This window comes from Sphaerodactylus townsendi, linkage group LG06 (genome assembly GCF_021028975.2).
Source record: "Sphaerodactylus townsendi isolate TG3544 linkage group LG06, MPM_Stown_v2.3, whole genome shotgun sequence".
Classification (NCBI taxonomy): Eukaryota; Metazoa; Chordata; class Lepidosauria; order Squamata; family Sphaerodactylidae; genus Sphaerodactylus; species Sphaerodactylus townsendi.
Genome location: NC_059430.1, coordinates 108,236,901 through 108,259,927, shown reverse-complemented (window position 1 = coordinate 108,259,927; position 23,027 = coordinate 108,236,901). Strand labels below are relative to the sequence as shown.

General features: G+C 43.5%; 1 protein-coding gene across 4 annotated transcripts; it reads right to left on the bottom strand.

The window, feature by feature from the left end:
- Window positions 1-649: 649 nt before the first annotated feature.
- On the bottom strand, window positions 650-22,781 carry KDF1 (keratinocyte differentiation factor 1). 4 transcript variants are annotated; one of them, XM_048499228.1, is made up of 7 exons: window positions 22,740-22,781; window positions 22,384-22,473; window positions 13,807-13,866; window positions 13,329-13,395; window positions 11,222-12,309; window positions 4,568-4,648; window positions 650-2,047 (listed from the first exon to the last, which is right to left on the bottom strand). In XM_048499228.1, the coding sequence occupies exons 5-7, from the start codon at window positions 12,285-12,287 to the stop codon at window positions 1,890-1,892; spliced, it is 1,305 nt and encodes a 434-aa protein (XP_048355185.1). In that variant the 5' UTR covers window positions 12,288-12,309; window positions 13,329-13,395; window positions 13,807-13,866; window positions 22,384-22,473; window positions 22,740-22,781; the 3' UTR covers window positions 650-1,889. The 4 variants fall into 4 exon arrangements, with proteins under 4 accessions (XP_048355185.1, XP_048355186.1, XP_048355184.1 ...); XM_048499229.1 differs by lacking the exon at window positions 22,740-22,781 and having other exon boundaries at window positions 13,329-13,400; window positions 22,384-22,730; XM_048499227.1 differs by lacking the exon at window positions 22,740-22,781 and having other exon boundaries at window positions 22,384-22,730.
- Between the last annotated feature and the right edge of the window lie 246 nt (window positions 22,782-23,027).

Sequence of the window (23,027 nt, the reverse complement as noted above, 5' to 3'; positions counted from 1 at the left end):
GCTCAAAGCAAAGCAAGAGGAAGGTCGAGAGGGGCACACCTGAAGGCCTGAGTTCAGGTTCTACCATGCATGATGGACATGTTTCATCCTGGACAATTCTAACACTCAGGCAGTGTTGTGAGAAATCAGATTTATTAGTAGACTGCTCCATACAGAGCTCTTCTGTGCAGCTGCAAAAAATTTAAGACAAGTAATTGCAATTGAGGTGGGTCATTTTGCAGAGCTTTGGATTTTATCGCAACATTTTACAGCTTAAACTCAGGAACCCCCCCCCCCCCATACTAATAGAAGAGTTTGGATTTATATCCCCCCTTTCTCTCCTGTAGGAGACTCAAAGGGGCTTACAATCTCCTTGCCCTTCCCCCCTCACAACAAACACCCTGTGAGGTGGGTGGGGCTGAGAGTGCTCCGAAAAGCTGTGACTAGCGCAGGGGTAGGGAACCTGCGGCTCTCCAGATGTTCAGGAACTACAATTCCCATCAGCCTCTGTCAGCATGGCCAATTGGCCATGCTGGTAGGGGCTGATGGGAATTGTAGTTCCTGAACATCTGGAGAGCCGCAGGTTCCCTACCCCTGGACTAGCGCAAGGTCACCCAGCTGGCATGTGCTGGAATGCACAGGCTAATCTGAATTCCTCAGATAAGCCTCCACAACTCAAGTGGCAGAGCTGGGAATCAAACCCGGTTCCTCCAGATCAGAGTGCACCTGCTCTTAGCCACTGCTCTTAGCCACTACACCACTGCTGCTCCTTATGTACAGATCCTTATGTACAGATCCCAAACTTAAGAACAAAACTAACAGCAGGCTTGTAGGACCCCAATTTGGATTAAGAGCCTGTCATGAAGGAAAAGTTAAGCTCCCTCACTCACACAGTTTCCCCAACCTGAAACAGTTCAGAGGGCTGTTATTTGCTCCTATGGAGCAAACTTGTAGCAGAACATCCACAGGTACCAGTTCAGGAAAGGAAATGAGCACGGGAAAACATGCCTTCTCCTCCCAGTCTCAATCCAAATGGGGATCCACATATGACAGACAACAAAGAAAGAACAAGGAAAGACAAGAAGACATCAAAGAAAGAACAACAAATGCTTGAAAACTCTGTCCAGGAGCTCACCAGCATCTCACCTGATTTGGCCTTAAAGTAGAAGTCACAAAATTCTGAGACAGCTCTAAAGAGGTGTATTTGATCTCCATAATTCAGGAGTTTTTCTAGCATACCTGTGCTATACTTTTTAACTAATTTCCAGCTACCTTAATCATCATGGCTTCTGGTGAAGGAATCCTGGGAATTGTAGTCATACAAAGGGGCCAAAGGGTTCCATGAAGACAAACCTTGATTTTGGGTTCTTTCAGTTAGCAGCTTCATGGAAAGAGGCCAAAGCTTAGATGTGGCTTGAAGTCTAACTTGCCACTACTTGCTCTCTAAATGCAGTCCATCCCAATGCACAGGTAAAGCACCCTTGGCAAGCAGTGTCCAAAGAAACATGGATACAAATCATCAGTCACCAACCATCATCAAGCTGGCCATTACAAGCTGCATGGAGGTCCCACAACATGGGTCTTCAGCTCTTAAAAAGAAACACACCTTTGAACAATTGGACCTGTGCAGAAAAACCCATTGTTCCAATACAGTCTACTTCTGAAAGAGCAGAGAAAATGATCCAGAAAGTAACCAGCTGGTCATCTGAAGGCACGTTTAAAGCAGAATTGAACTTGGAAAGCTGCAACAGGATCAGGGCATTACTCAGAAGGCACAGCCAACTGCCAGATTCCTCTTCCTGTCATATTGCTTCTATGGTACATCTCCACCACCCGCATGCAAGGCTCTCTTAAGAGGTAAATGGGCTTTTAAGATCAAATACAAACAAAATAAAGTGGCAGTATACAAGTCATTTACAAAACGGAGAGCTCGTGGCAGGCAAGGCACTGGGCCTGGCTGTATGCATGCTTCCAATGTCCATTCTCCCAGCAATACATTTAAGTAGAGGAGCCCCTGAAGAATCCGTCTCTGTGTCCTGAAAAGAGGACCCTCTGCTCAATGGAGACCCTTGGAGAGATAGAGAGAGAGAGAACAAATATTGAATAATGTGAATACAGGACGCACAATAAAAGCCAGGAAAAGTTTATACTTTAAGCCAAGCTGGACTACTATAGTATAACCAGGGCTTTACATGAAATGCGCCCAAGAACTCAAATCCTGGGCAGATTGACAACTTTGGAAACTGAATTATGATTTTTGATGTGCATCTACTTTGTCTAATTTCCTCAGTTTTACATAATCATACCAAGTTGCTTTTACTAAGTCAAATCACAGATCTGTTTAGATTTGTACTGTCTCTTCCAATGGGAAGTAGCCTCTCAAAGGTACTGGGCATCTCAGCGCCCACTATGCAAGACCTTTTAACTGGTAGGTACTGGGACTGAACGCAGCACCTTATGCATTCAAAGATGCTCCTGAACTCCCACCTCAAGGGCAGATATCTTATTCCATCCTCTTAAAATTCCACCACATCAATTATGGCTAGAAAAAAATCCTGTCTCTTTCAATGCAATTGTGGGGCCGCAGAAAGCACACAGCCCTGTTTATAACTTATCTGAGATCCCGCATAAGACCAAAGAACTGCACCCAGACATTCTTGCATCAAGCTGAGAGAATGTAGCTTCACTACCAGCTAAACTAGAGGCTCATTAAAATCATTATAGTTAAGTGTGCTTAAGGCAGGAAGGCAGGCAGGCCTTGTGATAGTCACTTGAGCTCTAAAACTGGAGTCCTCATTGGAAAAAACCCAAATGAAGGAGGCAAACATTGGCATCTTTTCAAGGTGAGATGGGAGGAAAAATTACCTGTCAGGAGGGGTACAGTTTTGAGACATCCATTTATTATCCAACACAAACACTGTAGCCCTCTCAAAAGTCTACAATTGTGAGGACTACAGCCCATCTTTTCAAAACAAGAGCCGCTAAAGCCAGAGATTCTCATTCTATTCTGGCTGGTGTGTGTCAGGATCAACAGTCACAGCCATGCCCTCTTTTAGAGCCTCTAGGTGCCTATCCAGCTGGAGAAGAAACCAACTTTGTGCCCAGAATTCAGCAGTCTCAGAATTAAAAAAGCCAAGAGCAAGTTTCTAGACCTTCAGATTGTGCAAACAAAGCATGGAAGCACACAGGCAATGCCTAGTGAGATCTCCGAAGGCAGCAGAGTATGGAGGAGGAGGGTTAGTGGTCAGAGCTTCAGTACCTTGCTTAGCTCTTTGCCTCTCTCTGCGGCTAGCAGAAAAAGAATACATTATGAAACCTTGTGTATGTCATCAACTTTGGCAGCTTTCCTAGCTAGAAAACTGATCAGGGAGGGAAGGTATTACAAATCCAAGTGAAACAGAAGGGAGTTAAAGACAAGTAGCCAAACGTCCTTAAAATTAATTAAACCATTCTCTAGGGACACCTGGGAACACACCACAGAAAAACTGTTTAAAAATGATTGTTCTCAACTGTCTCCGAAGTTGTCCCTCCAATCCTGCACTTTTCTATCACCATCAATGGCAAAGGATTTTAAAAATGCAGCTTTGAAGAGACTGACATATTACCATAAGGAACAGGTCCATTTTATACTCTATAGTAGTAGAGAATTTTGCACTCCAGATAGATAGAGACTACAATTATGACAGCCTCCTGCCAGCATGGCCAATTGGCCATGCTGGCAGGGGCTGATGGGAATTGTAGTCCATAACATCTGGAGTGCCAAAGGTTCGCCACCACGGCCCTAAGGGAAACTTTGCAAGGGTCTGAGGAGGCTGTGTTTTGAGGTAGAGGAATCAAATTTGCAGCAATATTCAGGTGACTATCCTTAGAAGAACCCCACATTTTGGAATATTGGGTCGGGGGTCCAATTTTATAGGGCCCAAAGAGTGTGCCCCATCCATTCAGTATTGTTTCTAGGGGAGGCTAAAATGGGGCCCCATCCATTTGGACCCCGCTGACCAAACTCTACCAACCTTGGGAGTTCTTGTGAAGAGAGTCATTAGCAGCTATGCTGCAACCCCACCCCCTCAAGAGCCCTGCAAAGATTTCCCAATAGTTTTCTTTTGATGGGAAAAATGTATCTCCTTGATTCCCAGTTCTGACATAGTTCAATGTTATGTCAATGGAAGGACTGTTTTTCAAGACAGAAATTGGCTCAGGAGGTCCATTTTTATGAGCCTGCATTTTTTCTACATTTGGGGGCTCATAAGCCTGGACTCCTGACATATTTTCAACAAACTTTGGGGTCTGTAAGGAGGGAAGCTCAGTGGATTGCAGAAGGAAGTAGAAAAGTCCTATTCTGTAAAGTCTATAAATTGTTGGATATTTTATTATTCCAATCCAAAACTTAAGTAAAAATGAACAGAATGGACAACCAGCCCATCTATGATAAAATATTTATTACTGGTCTAATTAAAACAGGGACCATATGGCCCTTCAGGGAATAATCTATATATCTTGGAGGGGCAGAAGGGGGCATTCAGGATTTCAGCAGACATTTTTCTTAACAAATAAAAGGAAAGAGACCAAAAGATTAATGCGTCGTTACCTGGTGTGCTGTACATCTCATGCCTCATGACCCTGGCTTTCACATCTGCTGTGGTTTCTTGAGAAATCTGAACAGACATATCTGGAAGGCAGACAATAAAAAGATTTGAAGAGATGTATACTTGGGGATGCTTCACACATTACATTTTCATGGGCACAGGTTGGCTGCACCTCATGTTGGTGACACACATTTGGTGGCCAAGTCTGATTTGCTTGTAAGTAACATGTCACAGCTATACCAACTCTTATGTGTCCAGGACTTTAGGCCAACATAGTATAGTGGTTGGAATCCCAGACAAGGGCCTGGAAGACTCAGGTTCACATCCCCATTCAGCTGTGAAGTACACCAAGTGACCCTGAGCCCGTCAAACTAACTAACCTCACAAGATTGCTGCAAGAACAAGGTGGCGAAAGAGAAATGCGTATGCTACATGAAAGAAGAAGAATTTGGATTTATATCCCACTTTTTTGTCCTGTAAGAAGACTCAAGTTGGCTTACAAGCTCCTTTCCCTTCCTCTCCCCACAACAGACACCTCGTGAGGTAGATGGGGCTGAGAGAGTTCCAAAGAACTGTGACTAGACCAAGGTCACGGAGCAGAAATGTAGGAGTGCAGAAGCATATCTGGTTCACCAGAAAAGCCTCTGCTGCTCAAGTGGAGAGACAGATATAATGTGTTGAATCTCATCAAGCAAATATGTGTGCACAAGATATGTGATTTCTACCTGTTTCCCCCTGAAATCCTCCAACTTTTCCCTCAGACTGCTTGGGGGGGGGGGGAGTCCCCTATCCCCCAAGGACAACATTTTAGGAAACATTTCGAGTTGCAGGGGGGAAGGGGGGAGAGGAGGCAGAGAAATCACGTTCTGTCAGCAGTATTCAACAGGATCCAAGACACAGATCAACAATACAGCTGAAGGTCATTTAAAGAGGTCAAGATCTCCCACCTTTCATGGAACTCACTCCCCCCACATTCATGACCACAACTATTCTAAGAATAATGCTTACTTCCCATTTTGCAGATGGAAAACAGAGGATGAGCTACAGAAATGTGGGCAGCAAGTAAATGACCAAGCTGAGGGCTTCAGCGCAAAGTTCTCTGGACTTCCTAGTCCTCAGTTACTGGATCCAGCTGCTTAAAATAATGCTTTCCAGAGGCTATTTTCCTTGTCTAGTAAGTTGTCTAGGAAAGGAATACTTATGCATGGATTGCTGTGGCGCAAGACAGCACCCAAGGGCTTCCGCAAGCTTTCCTTGCTGAGACATATATAAAAGAAGCACAGATTATAAATCCAGACTACTCTCTTTCTCTCTGGTTTGTGATGACCGCTCACCTCCAAGTGGATATAGATTGTCTGATGGTATCCAGATGAATTGAACTCATTTAGCTAGCTGGACAAGTTATATCTTCTTACTTTGTCAGAGTGTTAGTGGCAAAGACCATCATGTGTTCAGATGGCAACATGACAGTCTGGAAGAAGAGGTCTGCCCATATCCACCAAGGAAGGAGACCCAGGCATCAAGTCAGTATGCAGCATAACCTATCTGAATGAAGGGTGTAAAACTAGCTGAAGCAGATGCTTCAAAAACTCCAGGATGATAAAGCAGGGAGAGACTCAAGGTACAGTATGTACGTGTGGGAACTCTGGAAGATTTCAAGCTATGTTCATTAATGTGCAGTCAATGCTTTCTTATGTTGTGAGCCACTGATGGAATTTCCCCCCTACATTTTCAATAGAACAACTAGCTGAAACCATGGTTAGTATTTTCTCTGTCTTGCTTGGGCTGGGGAATAAGAAAAGATTTCATACCACAGATCTTTACACTTCTAAGCCCTTTGCAATCTTTGGCCTGTGTGCCAAATAGGCAAAAAGATCAGAAACAATTTAAAGACTAATTTTACCTGGATTTGGTCCTTGCACGTATCTTGTATATATTTGTGAGGGTTTTTAAAGGTATAAGGATTTAACTTCCTGATGGATCTAGATCTGTCATAACATAACTCCTCTCCCCCCACTCTATTTATACTTTATGCAATGTGCTAAACCTAATTTTATTTCCTTGCTTACTCCCTCACTGCCAGATTATGTTATGGATTTATATATTACTGTTCCCTTTGAAGTCTGGATTTATATTTGTACACTGCTCTCTAAGAAGTGCTTGGTTGAGAGAAGAATAATATCTTAAATAAATGCACATTTTTATTTTATCATGAGATTTCACGTTGTTTTTAAAATGGGAACCTGAGAAAAATGTTAGATATACCTAGTGAGATTCCCAGTTCTCTAGAGTTCAAACCGAAGACCAGCCACTAAGTTCGCCATTAAAAAGCATGCTTCAGGAAAATGACCCAAGGGTCTGGTTTGAAGGATCATTTACCTATTGATTTTTTTGGCTTCAAGATCTAATTTGCTAGGCTTCTACCATAGAAACTGTGTCCCTGCTGAGTGTGTCTGTTTGCTTGGCTTTCAAAGATATACAATATTGTGGTGGAGCTCACAGATCTTCGATTTCTACTGTACAGCACTTTATTTAATCTTCATCTTAATTCTATAAATCACATTGTTATTCTCCTTTTTGTTCCCCAAGGTGCTAAAAAAAATAAGGAACTTTGCCCTCCCCTGTTGCATCCTCAGAGGCACCCTTGTGAATTAAGTTAGGCTGAACTGGCCGGCATCACTTGGCAAACCGGCATAGCAAAGCAAGGATTCAAATCTGGATCATCCAAATCCCAGCTGATCACCTTAACACCACTACATTGTGGTTGGTGGTCTAGGTCCACTGAGATTTCTACACTAGGAAATGATCTACAAGTTGAATACCCAACTTTGTGCCCCTGCCTTAGGGTCACCAATTCCAAAATGGGAAATCACTAAAGATTTTTTTTTGGGGGGGGGGGTGATGTGTGCATGTGTGGAGCCTAGGAAGAGTGGTCTAATGATATAGAGTTCAGTCTCCAAAGCAGCCATTTTCTCCAAGAGAACTGATGGTTGTTGACTGGATATCAGTTGTAATTCTGGGATATCTGCAAGCCAGACCTGGGGTTTAGTAACTCTGTGCTGCTTTTAGACAGCAGAGGGTGACCAACAGCAAGAAAAACTTATTTTGTTCATATCCCTTTTACAAACCTCACTAGCAAATCAAACTCATCGGATACATGTTTTATGAATCCATTTACCTGCTCACTGATGTCTTAAACATATGGGGGTAGGATAATTGTGGTTTTTTTGACTGCTGACATCGTTTCTAAATTTAATTATTTCTCTTCTGCTGTTCTGCTAATGGACAAGAGATTCTTAGAAATATAATACTTTAAGTGTGTGGGTGGGTGGGTGGGGGGAAGGCAAAATGACAGATCTTCTTGAAGGACCACTTTCCATCCAGAGTTCCTACTAAAGGTTTTAGGGCACATATTTCCCACTAAGCTGCTGTCTAGCATGTTTTTATACTGTCCTTCCTTTAAGGAGGTTGGGGAGGCCTATTTGGCTCTCCATGCCCTATTTTAGCATCACAACAAACCTGTGAGGTAGGCTAGGCTGAGTTGGGTGAATAACCCAAGGTCACCCAGTGAGTTTCCAGTGAGTATAGGTCTCCCAAATCCTAATCCAATGCTCCAACAGCTCAGCATAGTCATGCAGTCTGTTTCACTGGTTCTACTAGGTCATAGGTGTCAAACTCACGGCCCTCCAGATGTTATGGACTACAGTTCCCATCATCCCCTGCCAGCATATGATGGGAACTGTAGTCCATAACATCTGGAGGGCCGTGAGTTAGACACCTGTGTACTAGGTATTTAAACTAGAACCTTTCGTATGCAAAGCAGGTACTTTGCTACAAATTTGCTACAGACAGGCCATTGCTTAGTCTGATACCTTTTAAAAAAACCTAGTAAATCCTTCCAGCTGCCATAAAAGGCTTGAAGCCCACATTGCTAAAGTGTTCAACAATAAAGGAGGCCTAGCAGTACAAAATCCATTTGCTTTTCTGCAATGATGATGTGGGATCTTTTAGAGGGATTAGATCACCTGGAGCACAGCTACCCTTTGCAGAGCAAGTTAAGAGGTTGGGGTGGATCATGGATTCAACCCTGTTTGAAAAGAAAGCTGCTTTAGTGGTCAATAATGCCTTTTATCTCTGGAACCTGGTTCATAAACTCTTACTTTCCTTAGACTCAACAGATCTGACCATGTTGATCCTTACTTCTGTAACCTCACCACCGGACTACTGTATTGTGCTCTACACTGGGCTGACCTTGAAGACAATCCAAACGCTTATGCTGGTTCAGAACGTAGTAGCCCGTTATTGTCAAGGACCACCCAATCTTACCAGTGTTAAAACAGCTACACAGACAGACCCCCTTTGGGTAGGAGCCATAATAATTGTCTTTTAAAGTTATATTACACTAGTCAGTTAATTAGTTAGATCCTCCCATGCTAAGTAGCATATTGGGCAACAAGTGCTACATGTTATAAAATTGTTTTTGATTTTCTGACTTCCAAATTAACCAGTGCAAGGGTGTTTATGATTGACGAAGATTCACATACTGGAACAGGAACTTGGCCTTCATCCTTCCCGGTTGTATGCTCTTCTCCAGCTTGTAAACTGTTTTACAGAACTGCCATATTGAAATTGTACACAATATCTCTATTGAAATTGTTATTTGTTATATTTGGTTGGTACATCTTTTGACACTGCTTCTAACTGTTGCCATTTTGACTTATGGCTATATTATGATACACACTTGAATTTTTGTAATCATTAACAATTTCAGACCTTTGGTTCTTTGTTCTTGACTTTGAAGACAACCCAGAAGCTTAAGCTGGTTCTGAATGCAGTAGCCCATTATTGTCGAGGACCACCCAACCTTACCTATCTTAAAGCAACTACACCAGCTGCTAGTTTGTTTCCACATCCGATTCACAGTGTTGGTTATAACTTTTACAGCCTATGGACTGCACATCTAAAGGACAGTCCCCTGTCATAGAATTGGAAGAGACCACAAGGACCAACAAGTCCAACCCCCAGCCATGCAGAATATACAATCAAAGCACATCTGATAGATGACCATCAAGCCTCTGTTTTAAAAACCTCCAAAGAAGGAGACTCTACCACACTCTGAGACAGTGTATTCCACTGCCGGACAGTCCTTACTGTCAGGAGGTTTCTCCTAATGTTTAAGTGGAATCTCTTTTCCTATACCTTGAGTCCATTACTCTTGGCCTAGCCTCTGGAGCAGAAGAAAACAAGCTTGCTCTATCTTTCAACATAACATCCCTTCAAATATTTAAACATGGCTATCATCTTTTCTTTTCCAGGCTAAACATACCTAGCTCCCTAAGCCACTCCTCATAGGGCACGGAATGCAGACCTTTTAGCATTTTGGCCACTCTCCTCTGGCCTTGTTTCAACTTGTCATATACTCTTGTGCACCAACTATGGTCTTCACAGGATGCCACCAACTGGCAGTCTGCCAATAGGCTGCCTCCCACCTTGCAAAACTGTCTAGCTGAGGAGGTGAATGGGGAACACCCTTCAGAAATGTTTAGGAGGTGCTGCAAAGTCACTTAACTTGCCAGGGCTTTTTAATGGGATATAAAACTGCAAGGATCTCATGGGAGAAGGAGCTGGATTTTGTTGGCTTTAAATTGTGATGGTTATGACAATCTATTTTAGGGGTTAGGATTTAATTTAGGCTTGCAGTAACCAAGCACTGAAGTTTGTGGGGCAGAGAAAAGGTGGCTTCCCTGTCAGTTCAAGTCTTGTGATTTCTTGGATGAACCAAGACAATCCTATTTTCAAGCACTTGCAAGGTTCTTTCCCGCACATGAAGGAGGCAAGTGAGACAGTCTTGTGAAAAGACAAGTTTCTTGAAAGGAGACAGCTCCCTCAATCTTGCCTGCACACTTTGCCTCAACTGGGATGGGAAGGACACATACTATTTGGATCCCTCTTCCACCCATCTAATAAGAATTAAAGAACAACCCTGCTACATTGGAGGAAAGGTTCCTCAAGGACCATTATGTTCCCCTCCCACAACAGCTGGCCAGATGCTCCTAGGTAATCCACAAGCACGGGATTGAAGGCAACAGGCCACCCTTACTGTTTGTCCCCAGGAACAGATATTCAGAGCTACACCACTATTCAGGAGTCATGCCCGATACTTGCGGAGGAATGTTCCTCTTGTTAATTGTAATTTGTAAGCAGATTGTAGCACAAGGAAACGTGGAATATAAATAAAATAAAGCATAGTCCTTCATTCTCTTGGCCTCACATTTGTACTTTTGTTGACTGTCCTCTAAGTTCTATTAGGGTTATTCATTCATTCATTGGTCTGATTTTTTTAAACAAAACTAAGCTAGCGGCTACCACAACTTGGACTGATGAATGTCAGGTGTTAAATTACACACTATGCAAAGTATTTTCTTTTCTCTGATTTGATAAAAAAACCTCAGAATGTTTTTTTTTTAAAAAACCGAGCATTCTGCAGAGTTTTAGCATTATCAAAGAGAGATAAAGCCCTTTTACAGCACCTCTTTGATAACCCTTTATTACAACTCCCCTTAAATAACAAGACCCAGACCTTTTAGATTTCTTTGGAGGAAAGGTTCTCCCTACCACCCAGTCATTTTGGCTCCCCCTTTTTGCTCCACATATACCTTCTTCACTTGAGAGCACTGACGCCACCATTGTCTCGTTGCCGCTATCAGGTGGATTGCAGCGCATTGTGGTCTCCTCCGGGCTTGGGAGGGTGGGGACTGAAATACGGGGCCGGACCCTGCTCTTGCGCGTGCTGATGCGTATGATCCCCCGGACCAGCCTGCATTCAGCATCCTGTTCATCGAGGTGGTAGTCCTGAGTGATGCTGTTGATGAGGTCAGAGATCTTGTTGGTTTTCTCCAGGAAGACGGTGTCTGAAGTGCATTTGGCTAGCTCGTCGATCTGATGGACACTGAACAGCTCCGTCAGTTTCCTAAAGATGAGGACATCAATCTCCCGGCTGGACATTGAGCTCAGCTCGCTGAATTCAAAATCTGACTCATGGAAGGAATAATATTCCTCTGAGCTTCGATGGCTGCTGGGCAGAGGTTGCTTCTCTATGCTGTTATTGGAGGTCTTATCTGGCAGAGGCTCCTTGTAACAGGAATCCGAGTCTGCGCGGGAGCCAGGGCTCCGGTTTGGGAAGACTGGGATCCCTTTCAGTTTTACGTCGGGGTAGCTGAAGCTGCTCTTCACGGTGCTCTTTTTGGTTTGGCTCCCGTTCTTTTCAGCAGGGTTACTATTGGCAGGACTGTTTGGCAAACACCCATTGGTCTCCCGGGGCTTTCCATCATCCATCAAATTCTCGTTGTAAGGGTATGGAATGCTGGCTCGGCAGTCCTTAAAGCAGCTCCCACAAGTCACAATATAGCAGAAAATGGTTCTGTAAGTGCTCCAGGCCCGAGATAGATTGGGGCAACAAGGGGGTGGGGAAGCCTCTGCAGCGCTGGAGATAAAACTGGCATTTTCTCCTTCTCTCCCATTTGAGTCACTGGGATCTGCCTTGTAAGCTCGCCTGTCCCGTACTGGCCTGCGATTCTGCTTGTACTCCGGCGTGGAGCCACAGAACACCTCAAGACTGATGTCATTGGTTGTCGGCGACTCGAACCTTTGGGGCACACCATCTTGAGGGGGTTGGTAGATGTAGGCTGGGCTGTGAGGATACCCGGTTCTTCTGCCAAGCATGACTTGCCGCCCTTCAGATTCCCTGTTGACAGGAAAGATTCCACATCAAACTCAGGAAGCTTGACCAACAACTTCCACCAGAAAAGAAAGATCAAACATCCAGCATCCTCTTCCTTGATCAATTTTCCCTACAGTCTAAGCTCTCTCCCCCTCAGTGTCCTTTCTGCTGCCCTATGGGAACTGTGTGAAAGTCAAACAGAGGATAGTCTGAGGATTAGAGAGGTACAGGGACCTAAAACAAGAGTAGGCGGACATGAGTATGGTTAATATGGGGGTCTTCAGCAAGGTGCTCAAAGGTGCCCTGGCACCCACTGACATCTTTTCTGGTGCCTTCTAAGTGTTTTTAGGAAGTGGGTGGGGCCTGGCAAGGCTTTTGCCTAGCAAGGCTTCTGATTGGCTGTGCATTTTTTTAAAAGGTTGCTTTGGCAGCAGCTTCCACCATAGCGCATGGATCTTCACTGTGTTACTGAAGTTAAACTGTGGCAATTATTTTGTGCCAGGCTCCACCTCCCATGGTAGCCATTTTGCTGCGGCACTCACCATGCTGTGTGAAAATTCCAAATGTGCCCACAGGCTCAAAAAGGTTGGGGATTCTTGGATTAACACTATAGAGAGGAGAAGTGGAGAGGCAGCTTAAAAAAGCAAACCATCCCACTAGCTTCAAAGCAAAGCCTTATAAAATAGCTATTGAATCTATAAAATAGCTATTGAATCTATAAAATAGTGATTGAAATCTATAAAATAGCTATTGAAGACTTCCAAAATGCATCAGAGTATTTTCATAAAAATCTGTGGGCATGAGGCCAAGAAAGCCCTTGTGTACGTGCAGAACATTTTTTGGGGCCCAGCCTACTGAAGCCTTCGACCACTGTGATCAAGGCACAACTGATTATCAAGATTCAACTAGTCTAGGCTTAGAATGCAGAACTAGATTTAGGCCAAGGGGCAAGAATTATTGTGAACACCATTTTCTTTCTAGGATTAACTAAACTACTCTGGGTTGCTACTTCCAGATGTATTCTTCTGTTTCAAATCATTTACCTTTAGCCTTGCCTCCTCTGGGATGAAACTAGGTTCTAAGGATCCATCATATCCATTTGAGAAGATCCTGTCCTTGCAAAGAAATAATAATAAAGGAATAGTGAGTCTTATACCTGTGAGCAAGGAATTCCAAGGCATTGTTAGACATGAGGTAAAGAACATGCAAATGCCACATTTAAAGCAGAAAATAGTGGGAGGGGGGTGGAACCCAACCCCTTACTATTGGGCAGTTTTTCTGTTAGCAATTCATTTGGAGCTACAGAAATGGGAAGATCCCACCATCAAAGATGCAAATGATGGTCCTATTAGATGATGCTGCACAATAGAGATATGTTTGCTATAACAGGGCAAATAGCAGCTCCCTGGGCCAGTCTTAGGTTGGAAAAGTGGCATGTGGAGGAAGGCTTAAATTCCCACCCATCACAGCTTCAAACAGAATCAGGCCCGACAGGCTTACAATGTAAACATATATACTCACCTAGAAAGAATGTCATCTTGTTTGATCCTGGCAATGCATTACCAACAGGATACTAAGCTCCTATGAGGAGAAATGTATAACCCATCAGCTTAAGGGGGGTGTCAGAGGCCACCCAGCTTTTCTTTACAGGCCCATTTCAAAGAAAAGTGGCCACATTGTAAACTGGACAAGGAGGGCAATGCATGACTACAAGCAAGAGGGAAGATTTGAAAATGGCATCTCTGTACCCACTTGCCAATCTACAGGTCAGCCCTGGAGTTCCTCAGGAATCCAACTGATCCCCAGACTACAGATACAAGTGCCCCTGGAGGAAATGGAAGCTTTGCAGGGTGGCAATGCTAAAAATCCCCCCCTTACCAAACTCCACCTTCCCCAGGCTCCATCCCAAAATCTCCAGGAATTTCCCAGCCCAGAGTTGGCAACCCTAATTTCTACTCGCTCCAATGCTCACGCTTAATAACTTTCAAAGGAGTTTGGCTTGTGACTATTCACACAATATGGAATTTGCTGCTGCAAAATGTGGTGGGTATCAGGAAGCACTTTCTTTTGCCTGTCCTGAATCAATTTTATTCGGAAATTCTAAGTTTTCCTGATATGTGGAATGGGATGGAAGCGCTCTATTCTGAACATGTCCCCTTCTATTCAGGAAGCATCTTCTATAAAAACATATGCAAAGAGAAGGGGAATTGGCCTCCTATTTGGCTCCTACTGGCGCATGAGTAAAAATTGGTCATTTTTACTCATGCGCCAGTACTTGTAGCAAACTGTGCTCCATTTTTAATATAACACTTTAATATAACTCCCCACTTTTTTTTGTGATTTTGCAGCCGATTAACCCAGTCACTCTGACAAAAAATAACTGTATGTAGTCAAGAGGAAACACTACACTTTGTTTTCCAGGTTCTAGAGCCAAAGCAACCCAACCCTATCCCAGGTGATCAGGTTATCATAAGAAGTCAGCATCAGCAATAAGAATGTCACAGATACAGTAGGTATGGGCAGCCTCAGATGCTAAGTGGACAGCAACCACAGGAACGGAGAAATGAAACATATCCCCCTTAAAGACCTTCAAGAGGCAGGCTTTTAGTGGTTAGAGTGTCAGACTAGCATCCAAGAGACCTAGGTTTGAATCCCCAGTCTACTGTGGAAACTTGCATCTCGGCCTTCGCCAGCCTATTGAACAGGGTTGTTGCAAAGATAAAATGGACCACAGGAAAATGATGTAAGCTGCATTGGGGATAAAGGTGAGGTATACACAACATAAATAGATTTAAGTTGGGATTTTTTTTTGTTAGCATCAAAATTGTAAAAGCATCCAGCCTACCTTTTCAGGCCTTCTTTTGGAAAAACTCTGTCCTCAAGTACATAAATTTAGGAAGATTTGCCTGAAAGATAGCCTGCTAGTTTCATTTTTAAAAAGATGCAAGCATTGCTCCAGTAAGGTAAAAAAAGGTATTGTTGAAGGCTTTCACGGCCAGATTCAACTGGTTGTTGTGGGTTTTCCAGGCTGTGTGGCCGTGGTCTGGTAGATCTTGTTCCGAATCCTAACATTTCGCCTGCATCTGTGGCTGGCCTCTTCAGAGGTGTATCACAGAGAGAAGTCTGTTACACACTGTGTCCAGTGTCATTTGGAAAAATCTGGTCGATGAGTGAGAGTGTGTCTTTCACTGGAACTTAGGTGAATAGTGAGACAACACTGAAGCTGATAAGTCTGTCGCTTGGGTTGAGATGGAGATTGCTAATTTTTTCTTTGAAGTGGGCTGAGTCTTTAACATAATGCATTGTGTGTCCCATGTGGCTTTGTAACTGTGAAGTCAAGAATTTGGAACTGGACACAGCGTGTAACAGACTTCTCTCTGTGATACACCTCTGAAGATGCCAGCCACAGATGCAGGCAAAACGTTAGGAACAAGATCTACCAGACCACAGCCCGGAAAACCCACAACAACCAGTAAAAAAGATATGTTCCTTAATGCCTGGAGGCAGAAAGGAAATCACATTGGGGCTCACTGAAAAGTTAGGGGGGGAGCCCACTGCTCCACTCACAAATCCAAAATTTGCTTTTGTAAACCACAGGGGGGAAAAACCAGTCAGTGTTCTTCCATGCACACAAACACACACACTGACATTCTTTGCCTAAAGCAAACAACAAAAACAAAACAAAAAACAAAACCAGTAGTCTCTGTCCCACTAAAATGTTTCTTATGCAAGCCTCAGAGAAATAGATGACACAGACACCCATGAGCAGTTTTTTTTGCAAGGAAACATCCTAGTATCTCATAACCCCTGGACCAGATTTACCATTCCCGATCAGCCACCTTTAACGACACACAGTCTGCTGCCAAAGATGGCTGCCTCATGGAACAGTTATTTTTGTTCCTCCAGAGGTCATTTCCTGGAGGGTTTCTCTTTCCATTCAAATTCATTTTCTATAAAAGAAGAATACACTCTTTTCTGCAGGACAGGGGTAGGCAACATTTTTAGCCCAAATGTCAACAGGCCTGCAACATCTACCCACAAAGATGTCTGCATGACAAAGCAAACAAAGGGGACGCTAGAAAAGCACAACAGTTTAGCAGCACCTTAAAAGACCAACAAACTTTCTGGCAAGGTGTGAACTTTCGTGAGTCACAGCTCATTTCTTCAGGGGCCAGAGGCAGAAGTTGTACCTGACCAAACATACAAGAAGTAATGTGAACCCCAGTACCACTGTCTTGCCTCCATCCCTTGGGTGGATAAGCAACTGCAGGTGACCTGCTATTCTACAGCCTGGTCCACATGTCAAGGGTTGTGTGTAAAGGTGACAGAGAAAAGGAAGAGAAAAAGAAGAGAAAAAACTCTTCTAACATGTGGCAGATGTTCCAACTGTCCTTATTTACCAGCAACAAGCTGTATTTTCCGACCCTTTCCACTGGGAAATTGCATATCTAAACATTCGGTACTGAGGTAGTCCAAACTGCATTGCAAGAAAACCTTACATACAAGCTGTATGAAAAATGCAAAACAAGCCATTCAGAGAGCCAGTGTGGTACAGTAGCGAGAGTGTAGGACCAGGATCTGAGTGTTTGACTTGAATTCTCCCTCTGCCTTGGAACCTTACCAGGTGTCTCTGGGCCAGTTGTATCCTTGCAGCTTAACCAGAGGTGGGATCCAGCAGGTTCTCACAGGTTCCCGAGAGTAGGTTACTAATTATTTGTGTGTGCCGAGAGGGGGTTACTAATTGGTGATTTTGCCATGTGATTTTTGCCTTAGTTACGCCCCTCCTCCACTCCTCAGAAGTAGCGCGCAGAACTTGAAGCAGTCTAGCAGGAGGTGCACCAGCGTGCGTGGCAGCCTGCGCCTGCGTGCATTCGTTTCCCGCCCAAGGACCGGCGCAGCAGCTGCGTCTTTGCCACAGCCCCGCCCAGCAATGCCCCGCCCCCGGAATGCCCGGTCACGGCCATGTCGTGCCCCACCCAGCCCCATTGGTGCTACGCCACTGTTTGAATCCCACCACCATGGGAACCAGTTACTAAAATTTTTGAATCCTACCACTGAGCTTAACCTATTGTTTAGGATGAAAAGGGAAACGAAGGGTCACTCCTGGTCTTACGCTGGGATAAAGGTGGGTATTAGTATAAACAAAGAAAGCCAGTGTGGTGTAGTGGTTAAGGTGGATCTGGGAGACCCAGATTCAAATCCCCGCTCACTCCAGGGAAGCTTGCTGGGTAACCTTGGGTCAGTCACACACTTTCAGCCCCAACCCTGGCTAGTATTCGGACGGGGGACCTTCAAGGAATGCCAGGAGCGTGACACGGAAGCAGGCAATAGCAAACCACCTCTAAACATTTCTTGCCTTGATAACCCTACGGGACTGTCATAAATCAGCTGTCACTTGAAGGCAAATAAAATTAAGGAAATAAATACCTGAACATTGTGTACCGAGGCAGTCCAAATTCCATTGCAAGGAAATATTATACACAACCTGTATAATTTTTGCAAATATATTTTCTTACATTACATACTTCGTTCTGATGTGTTTTCAAAATGTTTTTGTGTTTGCTATTCAGGGGACGGATAAGCAGCCACAGAACACTGAAGTTCTGCCTATAATCTGGATTAATTATGTGGAAGGCTCATCCATAATGAAGCAGCACATGGGAAGGGCAGTGGGAGAAGAGAAAACAACAACCACAACAAGGAGCAAAGTTATTACAAATGGGGGATTGGACATGGGTTAACATGGGATTAACACCTTTGTGGCCCTCGGCATCAGCTCAATCTTCTACCCTTGTTCAATGTAGCTGGTCCACACTCAGGCTTTGAAAGACAGACTGGAGACCATGCAGCCTGAACTCCTGGTAAAACACTGTTGGTCAGAATTCCCTATGCTTGTGTAGCCTTGATATCTCTAGGCCTTGATATCTCCAGTTAAAAAAAAATCCTCTGATGCTTCACATATGAAGTCAAGATTTGAAAACCAGTTCCATTTGGGAACAAAAACACCGATTCGAAGTCTTCCACCTTTGTGCCAGGCAGGGTTTGGTTAAGCATGGTACCATCTGCCACATTTCCTACCAAGAGAAGATCTTACGACCAGTTTGCCAGGCTAATTTAGGATACTGTTAATTTCAAGCATTTTTATCCCATTTCTTGACTTATCTTCAAGGAGACTTGGGGTTTGTTCCTACTAGATAGTAGTAGCAGTGAAGTTTATTGTAAGCCGTACACCATCACAATAATATAAATGCCATAAAACCAGGCAATCCCCTACCAGATACTTCATTGGAAGAAAATATACAGATATATTAATTAATATGTGATTTTCTGACTGGTTCCTTATTTTCACTGATTTTGATGAAATTTGGAATTACAACATTTAGAGCCAGCATGGTAGTGGTTAAAAGTGGTTAAAGTGGTTAAAAGACTCAATCTGGAGAACTGGGTTTGAGACCCCGCTCCCCTACATGAGTAGTGGACTCTAATCTGATAAACCAGGTAAACCTACATATAAAGCTTGTGGGGTGACCTTAGGTTAGTCACAGTTCTCTCAGAACTCTCTCAGCCCCACCTACTTCACAAGGTGTCTCTTGTGGAGAGAGGAAGAGAACATGATTGTAAGCTATGTTGTGACTCCTTAAAGGTAGGGAAAAGCAGGGTTAAAAACCCAACTCTTCTTCTAGGTCACATGCTTATTCAGACTGTAAGAATGTTTACTTCCAATTGCAAATCTACTGTATCTACTAAACATGAAGAGACCTTCTGATATATGAGTAGGTTTGTTCATATATATAACGGTCTCTTGTATTGATCAGAATCTTTTAACTTGACACTACATATTGTACCATTTGAGGAAGGTAGTAGCCAAAACACCTTTGGTGTTTTGTTGTTTTATCATAGTCTTTGACCAACAGATTGTGTGTCATTTGGTGACTTGCCCTGTATGAATTAGCGTATCTGTCATACTGGTAAAGGAATTTAAGTCTAGTAGAGCAATTTTTATGGTGTGTATGGCTGATTGGTCATTATTTTAATGTACTTAATGCATGACTGTAACTCACTTTGAAGTTTTTTGTTTGTATATATTTTAAAGTTAGTTTACTTAACCCCTTTTGGCTGTCTCAGCAATTTAAAACATGCCATACATAAAGACAAGTTAAAGAACAGGGAAAATTATTGTACCAAGCCATTAAGGGTCTTGACGGATACAGCACTTCTGAGGGACAGAAATACTGACCATATTGAAACCACACGAGTAAATAAAATGAACCTGTCTGGGGAAGAAAACATTTCATAAATGGGAGGCCATAGAAAAGGCTTTGCCCCAAGGTGCCACCCAGTTAACTTATGAGGGCAGCTGAGAAATTACAACTCAGTTGTCAATGCAGATCAAATAGGAGAAGGCAACCTTTCAGGAATTCTGGCCCAAGTTAGTGGACACCATGCAGTCCAGAACAGCATTCGGCTGACTACATAACATTAGTGTTTACCGCTTACCTATCATTTTCTATTTATATTTGTTTAATTTTGTAGTGTAATAGGTAGTTGGTTGCCTTGACTGGTGGATCCAAATTATAAAATGCATAAACAGGAAGCATCACCAATCATACAAGTGTGTTGCAAAGTGCATAAGAATTTAACATGTAATACTGTATAAACAGCTGCAAAGTGGGAACTGCTTGGAAAAGTTAGTTTATGGGATATGGCTGCATAAGGGCAGTTCAGAAGAGCACTCCGGTATCCCAATGATTAAATATAGACAGGAGAACATCTGGAAGAATGCAAAGGGATTATGAGAATGTAGAGCTTCGTAGGAGAAATAAAATGCAGATTAAAAAGTTAGACTCAAATATTAGGGGCCTTGAGGGAACAGCTGAAGTATGGAAGGCACTTTTTAAAAGTGAGCATATATACGTTGTTTATTGTCAGTATGTTACCTTGCTTTTTTGCACAGCTTTCTACTTCTGTTAATTCCATTTTTATTGCAAGCACTAAAGCCCATTTTAAATTAAAATAAAATGGGTTCCAGACATGGAGGGAAGAATGGAGGGCAAGGGACCCTTTCCTCCCAGAAGAGCAGCTCCAGACCAGCCTCCACCCTATCCCGGCTGCTTACTTGAGGCTGGCGACTGTCATCATTGTCAGGTACATTCTGTTGTTGTTTGGGAAGGGGGGAGGGGTAATGTGCTGATGTGCTGGACGGGGTTGCTTTTTGGGGTGGGGGAGGGTGCTATGGTAAGGCTTGGGGTGGGCTCAGCAGGGAAGTGGGCCGCAAACATCTGCTGCCCCAATGTGCTGGTTTGTTGTTTGGAGTGGGAGGTGGCTCCAGGGAGGAGTGGGAGGCGGCTCCAGGGTCAGCGGAAGGCAGGTGGGGACGGGATGGAATGTTGCCCACCAATGGGTGTGCAGTCCTGTATGCCAATTGGCTGGGGATTCATCGTTGTACATTCTATCCCTTAATCAATTATGTATGAAGGAGATATGTGTGTGTGTGTGTGTGTGTGTGTGTGTGTGTGTGTGTGTGTGTGTGTGTGTGTATGTATGCATGCATGCATGTATATGTATGTATATATATGTGTGTGTTTGTACGTATGTATATATGTATGTATATATGTGTATATATATGTGTGTGTGTGTATATATATATATGTATGTGTATATATGTATATGTATATGTGTGTGTGTATATATATGTTTGAAGGATATATATATATCTACTCACACAAACACACACATATATAAAATTGTTTCTGTGTTTTGAGATCTTAGTCCTACACGATTGCATGTTTCATACTATATTGGATTATGCTGTGAAATCCACCTTGAGTCTCAACAAGAGAAGCAGACAGGAAATGAAATAAACAACAACAGCCAGCATACCAAATCAGGCAATGAGTCTGATCAATAAAACTGAACAAACAAGATTTCACTCCTAGATCCAGTTTGTATGCATGTCTGAAATCACTCAGCTCAAACCAGCTCTCCTATGTGACATTTAAAAAATTCTCAAGTGGTGATTCCCAGCCCCCGCATCTGGCCAGGTAATTCCCAGTACTGTCCAGTAATTCCCAGTATTACCCAGTCAACCATTCTTACAGCCAACAGAAGTCTGCTTCAATATTGAGTGTAAACCATTTTTTACTCCAAAGCTGAAGCTTACAACTAACTGGCAACAACTGCTTGTAAAGAGACATCACTGCTACGTTATTTTGGCAACTATGCCTTTGTCAACAAGAGAACCAGTACAGAACTGGAGGAACGCATAAGGGTCTGTCCAAGCAATGTAATACAGGATTTATGCTAAACATGTTAGCAGATCATCTCCTCGTTAATCAACATATCTTCCACAAAGTCCAGCATGATAATAGGCAGATTCTTTTCTTCAGTGTAAGCCTATGAGTAGAGCAGCTATAATGACTACAAAGGTAGAAATTAAAGTGTGGGAGTTATTTTGCAGTAATTCATTAATGAGATGCAATTTCACTTCTGCCTCTTTAAGGAAAACGCTAGTATTCTAGGATATCTTCAGAGAACCAGAACATGGCTTAGAAGCTGCAACGTACAGATTTTGAGCTTTGAATCATCCCTGCAATATGTTGCTATTTCCTCCAGCTGGTTTCCCCAGTGTAGAAAAACAAAACAAAACATGTATCTCTGTAAGTGCAAGTGTCCACGGAGAAATGTGGATTGGGTAGATCTGAAAAGTGGCAGAGACTACAGGATACTGGTGTTAAAACACACATGTTTCAGGACAGATGATGGAGCAGAGCTTTCAAATACAAAGATATTGCTTAAGGGGTACCCTGAAGCTGCAATTTTGACTAATCATGTTCAGGAGTAAACACTACAAGAATCAATAGGTATTTCTCTCATCCAAATCAAAAAGCATGGGACCAGAGGGGATGCATACGTAGCAGCGATTAAAACCTACTTCTGGGGCAGCAGTATAAATTTTCCAAGATCCTACCAAACATGAAGGACCTACTCAGACGTCATTAGAAGCAAGGCCTGAAGAAGAGCAACAGGACCTCCAAGGAGGCATGTGTAGAACTTGGGAGGAAGGGACATTTCCGTTAAAAAACAGCAAAATCAGATTACCTGCAGTCCTTCTTTAGGGGGAACAGCAATGCCACAGCTTCAGTAGTCCCAACACAAAGCCAGTCGCTTTTAAGGTCCCACTCCCAAAAACTGAGTCCAGGAAGGGAAGAGAAAGAAAGAAACAGGGCATATAACTCGAGCATAAGGAACAAGCCCAAAAAAGGAAGGGGGGGAAACGGGGGGTCACCACGAACAGCTGGGCGGGGCCTAAACCCTTTTAAGGGAGACGGAAAGAATTGAGCAAAATAGGGGGGGAAACCCTGGGCTGGGGGGCAATAATCTCTTCCACCACGCCTCACGGGGTCCGGTCACCGCGTCATCCGAAAATGGACCCCCCGACCCCGCCTTGGCATTACCTGCCCAGCCAGGTGAACGGCGTCCGGGGCCCCTCCCTCACCTGAGCCCAGGTGAGATCACGTGACGCTACGGGTCGCCTCTCGGGACACGCTTCTTCGGAAAGAAAGAGGCGTTGCTTCACCCTTGTGAAGTTAATATATTTCTACGAACCGCCCTTTTTTCCCCAGGCGTCGGTTCCACCCTCGCCAGTTTTCCCCCCTCTTTTTGCTGGAGTTAACTTCGGAACAAATGCAACGAAACTAGGAAAGTGGACGTTATTGTCATTCTCTTATGTATGAACTGCGTTA